Source organism: Rhineura floridana, chromosome 2 (assembly GCF_030035675.1).
Source record: "Rhineura floridana isolate rRhiFlo1 chromosome 2, rRhiFlo1.hap2, whole genome shotgun sequence".
In the NCBI taxonomy this organism is placed as follows: domain Eukaryota; kingdom Metazoa; phylum Chordata; class Lepidosauria; order Squamata; family Rhineuridae; genus Rhineura; species Rhineura floridana.
In genome coordinates this window covers 36,752,750-36,761,517 of record NC_084481.1, presented here as the reverse complement: position 1 = coordinate 36,761,517, position 8,768 = coordinate 36,752,750, and the positions used below count along the sequence as shown (strand labels likewise).

At 50.3% G+C, this 8,768-nt stretch overlaps 1 protein-coding gene across 1 annotated transcript; it reads right to left on the bottom strand.

Moving 5' to 3' along the window:
• Positions 1 to 3,451: 3,451 nt before the first annotated feature.
• Positions 3,452 to 4,555, bottom strand: NEUROD1 (neuronal differentiation 1). The gene has a single exon (XM_061612904.1). It carries the CDS (start codon positions 4,553 to 4,555, stop codon positions 3,452 to 3,454), a length of 1,104 nt encoding a protein of 367 aa, XP_061468888.1.
• Between the last annotated feature and the right edge of the window lie 4,213 nt (positions 4,556 to 8,768).

Genomic DNA, 8,768 nt, shown 5'->3' with positions numbered 1-8,768 from the left:
CTTACATTAGTCTTGCCAAAAGGTAGCAATCAATATGCATAAATGTCAGGAATGCCATTGCCATGCCAGGCTGTGGAAAGAGCCCACTATAACTCCCTGCATCAAATCTTCCCATATCCCAGTGGTTAGACAGCTGCCCAGGAGAAACTTTGGGATCCTACTGTGAAATCAATAATTCCATACAGCTAGTGCTCAAAACACTGCACACAACTTGTATATAAAAGAGTCTGTGGGCATGCAGGATCTCGCACAAGCATTTTGCACAAAACTTAACCATCACTTAAGACGACTTTTGGTGACATTGTCCTCTCCCAGTAAAGTTACTTTTTCAGTTCTGTGTAAGGAATCTAACCATTCTTAACAAACGCTGCTAACTGGCGGCCATTTCATACATTACACAGCTAGCTTCCATATATTAACCAATATGTATGTATGCAGTAGGGACCTTCATCCACTCATGACTTCTTGACAGCACTGAAATAACTGGTGCAAAGTTCATTCCAATTAACTGAGTCCTCATTGGCTTCAATTGAGCTTATGTGTAACTAACATTCCCTGGATTGGAGCTTTTAAGTGTAAACATTAGCAACATAAACTTGAAAGTGGTTTGGGCTCACCAGCAACATGCAGTAGCAATTAAAAGTAGAAGCAAAACAGCAGACTGTGTGCCAAAAAGTGGGGCTGGGCTAAATACCTAAAGGTCAGCTTCAGACAGAAACATTCCTTAGTTCTGGGAAGACCAACCACCACTTATTTCAATGTACTTACAGAGGTGGTATACATGTAAAGCTTTATAGGAAGGCAGTCATTAAAGGTTGAAAAATAAGTGTCTGGAATTCTCAAGGATTCCCAATCTTAGTAATAGCGCTGTCAGTGTCAGTAGATGCCCTAGGTCAAGGATAGCAGCAAGAGTCCCATTTCAGGATTCAACAGGACTAGCAAAGCGATGGTGTTGGAAATGTGGGACAAGATCCCCAAGAAGGGTCTGAGGACTGAACGGTCTTAGAAACTTAATTGCAAAAAAGTGGGTTTGTTTTGATTGCTTCTTTGTATGTCATAATGACTGCAGATAGATGTGTTCCTAATAAATAACTGCATATGGCGTGAAACCCAAGGGTAGTGGGAATGCCCTCCCCTTCTCTAAATAACACATTTGCATTTCAATCAGATTTGAGTGGGAGTGTAGGAAATGGGTATCCATGAATCCTGGGAAGATTTGTGTGCAGGATGTAACGCCCCTGGATTTTGACCACAAATTGTCTGACTGCAATTTGAGCACAAAGTGAGGGTAACTGCCCCACTCCATCCAACGTAAATAAGAGCTTCAGATAGGAACATATCTTGCTTCAGGGAAGACCAACCACCACTCATTTCACTTTACTTACAGATGCATTTATACACCAAAGGCTTAATAGCCTCATACCCTGTTTGAATGGTACAGCTCAGTCAGGACACCTGTACAATGCAAAGAGTATTTTCCAGAGCCTTTCCCTCTCCACCGAATAACCATTACCATCAGCTCCCCTTCTCTTTCCTTTGGGGCTGTAGAGCGAAGTGCTTCCAGGCCACTGCGTGTAACTTCCTGTTTCGGCCAATGCAGCCGCACCTCTACAATCTGATCGATTGACACGTGGAGTTGGCTCTGCCGGCCAAGTCTTGCTCCGGTCTTGCCGTCTCCCTGCTGGGTTGCAGCACTGCAGAGCTGGACAGGGCCTTGTCCTTGTTAGCGAATAGGAGACTGCGCTGTCGCCTTGTGGGCGATTGGAGCTGAATACAAGCTCGCTGTAGCTCCAGATCAAATTGCAGAGAGAACATCAGTTTGCTAGTTTAGCATCTTTGCCACCGCCCACTCACAGCCATCCAGATTCCTATTGGACTGCACCTCAATTTGTGTTACGTTTTTTCAAAACTTCAATTTATTGTACAAATTAGTAAAGGCTGCACCTTTTTAGGAACTATTACAATAATCCCATAGGAATTGCTTACACTAAGAAGGGAATGGGGGAATCATACTTAAGGAGAATTGCAACATTTGACCAACGTCTCCTTACTATTTTGTTGCAAAGGTGTGTTTCCTAAAATCCCAAATGTGCATTACATCGTCATATACAGGATTACGAACAAAATTACAGTACAGATTGATTTCGGCTGAACCAGGGTTACATTTCAGACAGCACTTATTCTGAATTGCATTGTACACGCATAACTATATTGTTCTAATTACGAAGTCAAATGGTTTGAACTGGTTTGAAACTACTGACTACAATCGATCGGCATATTATATAATAACCCAATCATCATAATCCTGATTGGCTTTTCGACTTCGGCACGGAAATATGACAAACCACCGATTCATGTAACTATGTATAAAAAAACCCCATGCATTTAACATTGCCTGGAAACATTAATGTTTCAAGTTATCTCTGTTCTCTTCAAAATCAAGCGAAGCGGAGGAATGGAGGGGCCCTCCAAATATCATAAAGGAACAGTGCAAATTGAATGTGATAGTCAAGCAGCTTTTGATTTGGGGGGAAACAGGGGAGTTGGCATTTCCTTATGACAACATGAATGTATATATACACAAGGTTTTGCAAAACGTCTGTTGGAAGGACATGTGTTAATAGGAAATAAATCTTTTTCTTCTTCCATTATGTTTGTTTGTTTTAAAGTAGGGATCTGGATCTTTTTCAGGGAAACGAAACATTTCATGGGAGGTACATTGCTGTCTCTGTGCGTTGTGCGTGTGAAGGATTTGAAAGGAAAATGGACGGGGAGAGGAGGTGCTAAGGCAACAGAACCACTTTCCCCCCTCTCTTCTAAGCACTTTTCTGCTGGTTTAAAATTACTTAAATTATTTTGTATAAATTAGATATAATTCTGCTTTGTTTCCAATATAAAAATTGATGAAGCTGCTTGGTTTAAAATAGTTTATCAAAAGTTATTAAAAATCTGTACAAAATCACAACAAAATAATTCGGCATGGGAAAAGGTAGCAAGTAGGAAAAATGCTGATTGAAAAATAGATATTTTATATATACTTCCCCCCCCATTTTTTTGTAACTGGCCCATGTCTAGTTTTTTAAAAAATTGCATAGATCCTAATTATTGCTTGTGATTTTGTTGTCCCGATCAGATCAGTGGGGAGACGGGCTGAATCTCCCCCCCCAAAAAAATTGCTAGTGTAGGCTTACATTCGGGACGGGGAGGCGGAGAAAGTTAGGATTTCAGAAGGGGAAACAGGAAAGTGTGGCATCCCAATTGCTCCTCAAGGCAGTTAACGAGAATACATATAGATGACTCTGACGCTTGGAAGTGTTTTTCTTTTCCCCCTTCCCCCTCCCCTCTTTTTGCCTTCGGCCGCCCTGGCGCTCAGGGGTGGGTGGGCATGGGTACCCTTTCTAAGCACGGCGGCCGATTCATCCCGTCCTTCATCCCGTGCGCCTGGAAGGGCTTAGTCGTGAAACATGGCGTTGAGCTGGGCACTCATGATGCGCTCGTGGTGGGCATGGCTCTCGTAGGGCACGAGGTTGTCAATGGGGATCTCGCAGCGAGAGGCGGAACAAGAGAAGATGGATCCGTGGCCCGAGGCCCCCGCCAGGCTAGCGGCGGGATAGTGCATGGTAAAGGCATAATTTTTCTCAAACTCGTTGGAAGGTTCGTGTTTGAAAGAGAAGTTCCCGTTGACGCTGAGCGGCGGGCTGAGGGGCCCGTCGAAGGCAGGGCTGGCGCAGTCGGCCAGGGCGCTTTCGAAGAAGGGCTCCAGAGCCGCCCCGTACGAGTGCGGCGCCTTGACGTGGAAGATGTGGGAGCTGTCCATGGTGCCGTAAGGCGGACTGGGAAGCCCGGGCGACTGGTAGGCGTAAGGGTGGCCCGGGAAGGAAGCACCAGAGGGCTGCATGTGGGGCGGCAAGTCCTGGCTCTGTTCCGGCAGGAAAGTCCGCGGGTTGAGCTGGAGGCAGCCGGCCACCAGGTTGGTGGTGGGCTGCGACAAGCCCTTGCAGAGGGTCTGCACGAAAGAGACCAGATCGGGGCTCTTGCCAGAGCGCAGGATCTCGGAGAGGGCCCAGATGTAGTTCTTGGCCAAGCGCAGGGTCTCGATCTTGGAGAGCTTCTGCGTCTTGGAGTAGCAAGGCACTACCTTGCGCAGGTTGTCCAGGGCTGCGTTGAGTCCGTGCATGCGGTTCCGCTCCCGGGCGTTGGCCTTCATGCGCCTCAGCTTGAACCTCTCCAGGCGAGCCTTGGTCATCTTCTTCTTCTTGGGGCCGCGCCTCTTGGGCTTTTGATCGTCCTCTTCCTCCTCCTCCTCCTCCTCCTCTTCCCCCTCCTCCTCCTCCTCCTCTTCTTCCAGGTCGTCTTCTTCCTCCTCTTCCTCCTCTTCCTCGCCGTTTTTCAGGGAGTCCACCTCGGCCTCGACGTGCAGAGCTTCCAAGTCTCCCTCTTTCTTCTCCGCCTCGTGTTCCTCGTCCTGGGAACTGACGCAGTCGTCAGTCCAGCTCGGGGGACCCTGGGGCTGGGGCTCCCCCGTCAGCCCGCTCTCACTGAACGATTTGGTCATGCTGTCGGTCCTGCGCACGGAAGAAGCCACAAGGGAAACACGTTTAGCCCAGGGCGCTCGCGAGCTGCTCCTGCTATACCTTCCTCCAGCCGGCAAGCCTAAACGCAGTTGCCAGGGGGCGAGCTCCGCCGAACCCAGCCAGGCGGACCTCCGAGTAGACACGTCTAAGATGGCCGAGCAATTACAGCTTGCAGCGCAACCCTCACCGCGTCCACTCAGAAGTCCTGCTGGATTCCGCGGGGCTTCCTCCAGGGCGAATGGGGTTAGGATTGCAGCCCCTCCGCCACGACCAGAGCCCTCGTCTCAAATTGCGTTATGTAACTTGTTTATACCAGTGGCGGTAGCTCTCCAAGAAGGTCGTAGGCAGAAGGAAATTTGAGAGAGAGAATGGACAAGGAGAAAGTGGACTGAAAGGGGTTGAGTGGGTGGGTGGGCGCGTGGGAGAACCACCCTTCAGATTCAACAGGGCAAGCTGCCAAGGATTAGTCAGTCAGGGCAGGATTGATTCGTTGGTGTGGTCTTCCTTTTCATCCCCACCGCCTGTCCACCGTCGCAGCCGGGTCCTTCCTGTACAATAGCTGTACAGACTTCCCAACTGTTCAGAGTCAAGTAAAACTCTGCCGTCGAGACGGGGGGATCAGGTGCAATCGCTGCCGCTCTAATAAACCGCCTCCCCCCCTTTTTTGTCTAAGGATTCTCAACCTTGTGGGGAAGCATTTGCTAATGAGAGGAACGGGCTGATCTTTGCAGCCTAGGCAAGCGACGCCAACCCGGCCTCCTTTGCCAGCGCAAGCCAAACGCAACAGTTGGGTCAGTGGCTTCTGAAAGCGCTTGCTCATCCTGTCCATTAACACATCCCTCTCCCTCCTAGGGTAACAGGTAGCAGAACTTGACAGCTCTGTTGCCTCTTTTCTCTCTCTCCGAATGAACACCCCCCTTCCTTTTCCTTTTTTTTTTTTAGCAAGAAACTCCCCAGTTCCCAGTCTTGATTCAAATGACAGCGAGGTTGGATCAAGTGACCTGACACCTTATTCATCTTCTCTTCCCCCACCCTGCCCCATCCCCCCTTAAAACACGGGCGCCGGCCCTAGAAAGCAGCCGGCGCCTTCCTCACTGGTCCACTTGATTCATTTTTGCTGCCCCCCCCCGCCCTCCAAAATGGTCAGTGCCAGCCACCCGGAACAGACATTGCTAGGGATACTTTTTATAGTTTCTGACTTTTGTTCGTTTTAGTGCCTTGCGAGGCTTAACTCCGTGACCGAAAAGGAGAGGAGGCGAAATAAAAGGGAAGGATGCAATTCGATGCGCGTTTTCTAGGGAGCAGGCAAATAGCCCCGAATCCGTGGGATTTACTCCCGAATAAGATCGCCCAGGACGTCCCACACAGCTTGCGCTGAGAAGGATTTGCCAACAAGGCACCTTGTGTTAAAAAGATAAAATAAAATGAGATGGAAGAGAACCAGTCCAGTGGTTCTTCCTTATTTAATCCAGATCGAGTAAATAGCATCCTGTATCAATAAAGCCAGGCATGCGATGGGATGCTGGATGCATTGTTATTATTATTATTATTATTTTGAAAAGACATCCTTCATCCAAGCCCCCGATTCTGTAGAGCGAGGGGCTCCCTGTAAGCGCGCTCTATTGCCTAAGGAGGGGATCAAAGCGAAGCGTTACCTTGCCTTTTTCAGAGTGTCCTTTGCAGTGATGGTCTCATAACCCTGTTGCTTCTGGGAAGCTTTCCTTGGAATGAGGGATGCGCTCCTTTTTATTTATTTTATTTTTCCCCCTTTGAGGCGGTGTGGAGGAAACTCAGGTTTTATATATAGCCAAGGCTGTCAGGCTGGGGAAGGGGCGGAGGCGCCCCCTGGGGATGGCCGAGTGGCAAGCCCCGCCTCCCTCCCTCCCTCCCTCTCCCCCTCCCTTCTTCTCGCGACTGCGTCAGCTTTCCCCCGGCACGCGCCATATGGTCACCCGCGTCAAGCGCCCCGGGTCACGTGAGCTGTCCATTTGTATGCCGCCCGGCTCTCCATTCCATCCCTTTGTGGCCCAAAGAAAGTGGCCATCTGTCGCCCGCCAGAGACTCCGCGGACCTGCTCGTACCCGCGGGAGAGGTTAACCCTTTCGCCGACGCGCAAGGCTCGGGGATGCTGGCAGGGAAGAGAAGGGGAAGTGTGCGGGGGGGTGCGCGGGAGGTTGGGATTGTCTCCTCTGCTTTGGACGGAGGAGCTGCTAGAGCAGAAGGAGAGGTCTGCCTGCCGGCCCTCCTGTCTCCCGCCAGATCGCCGACGTGCTTTGCCCGCCAAGTCGTCAGCATCCAAGATCTCTGTCCGGAGCCCTCGGTTGGTTTGCTCCCAAGGGGCGCAGCCGGCAGTTTGTCCACGTGCTCCTCCAGGGACGAAGATGCCTTTCTCCGAGGCGGGAGGCAAAGGCAGCGCTTGACCGGGATCTTTCACGAGTCGCTCCTCGATTGTAGCGAATGACACATGCGGGGGGGGGGAGGCGGAGAGCCTGATGATCATCAGGAAGGTCAAGGATGCTCCCTCCTGTGGCTTCCTTATGTTGTCGCTCAGCTCCCGGGGAGTATAAAAGTTGCCTCAGCCACGACGCCAGACCTCAGCGGCCGCTTTTCGCCGGCGAGAGTAGGGGAGCAAAGTCGCTCCCCTTCGCCGCCTTTTTGCGGCCTCTCTCCCGAAGCAAAGCTCCCGCTGCCAAGCAGCCTGAAGCAGCCGGCTCGCTCGGGGAAAAGGCAATCAATCGGACCGCCGCCTGCTCTTCCAGCTCTGGGGCAGGGGACTTCCGCAACTCCCAGAGAGACGCCACCTAACATACCTTGCGAGCGCTGCGCCTGCCCTTTTGCAGCATTCCCCCCCCCATAAACCCAGCAAAGACCAATAAACTGATTCGGAGGCAAACGCTGCCGCAGGCAAGAACCCGTTGCAGCAGAGGTCGGGAAAAGAGAGCTGGGGGTGGGGGGTGGGGAGATCTCTCCAAAACGGAGAATCTTCTCTTGAAATTCTAGCGGACAGAGCAGAAGAGGCGGTTTTATACAGAACCGTGATCAAAGTTGCGGTTTTGATCACACACACCTTTCTTGGCCAAGGATAGCCAAAAGCGGCGAGGAAAGGAGCGGTTCCAAGCGTTTCCATCCCAGTGATGGCATGCGGATATTCTATCCTGCGGCTAAAGGGTTATATCTACTATAACCCTTTTTTATGTTCACTTGGAAGGATGGTACATAGGAACCTAGAAACCTGCCTTCTTCTGAAGCGGACCCTTTGGTTCATCTGGCTCAGTAGTCTGTGCACTGGCTGGCAGCAGCTCTCCCCGGGTTTAGACAGGGGATCTTTCCCAGCCCTACCTGGGACCTTCGGCAAGCAGAGCGCATGCTCTGCCACTGGCCTACAGCGAGAGAGAAAATCACTGGAATCCCTAGAAAGCTTTTATGGACTGTTTTCGTGCGCTTCTCCTCAGCGCTTTCTTCAAAGAGGTCAAATCTGTTCCCGTATGATCCCTTCCCCGCAGCTCAGCTTCAGCAGCAGGTCAGCGTTGTCAGCTCATTCTCGGGGCCCTTAAATAAAAAAAAAGCCGAGGAGAGCCTGTGAAGGGGCTCATCTCCTGGTGGGTTTGTATATCATATTTCTAGCTCTGGAGCCTTGTGGCAGAGACGCACCTCTCTTCTTCACCTCGCACCGCAATCCCAAATGCCGCCCTGGGCTCCTGCCAGGAGGAAGGGCGGGATATAAATCAAATAATAAATGAATGAATGAATTCCGAAAAATTACACAGCCGCATCACCACATTCGATAGTTTCAAAAGTTTCTTTTCAAAAAAGTTTTTCACCTGGGAAAATACTGCTACAATCTCCTTGCTTTTAAAAACGTTCCAGAAAGAGATCGATGGATCCATGGATCGATCGAGATAGGAACTGATCGCTCCCTTTCTCTCACCGCAAACCGGAAAGGTCCCCACGTGCCCAGCCCCAGGCTGTTTCGAAATTCCACACTCTCGGTGGCTCTAGGGTTCAACCTAAAAAGGTAAAGAAAACAATGGGGACCAATAAATATGAGCTGCAAATATCACCCAGAGCTGCAATCTAAATTCTGGTATGCAAGTGGTCTTTGCTGTTTCTCAGTCAGAACACCTCACTCTTGAGCTTTGCTCAGACCCTCTTTAGATCTGGAGGGCTCTCCTATCAGCTTTTTCTAGGCACATT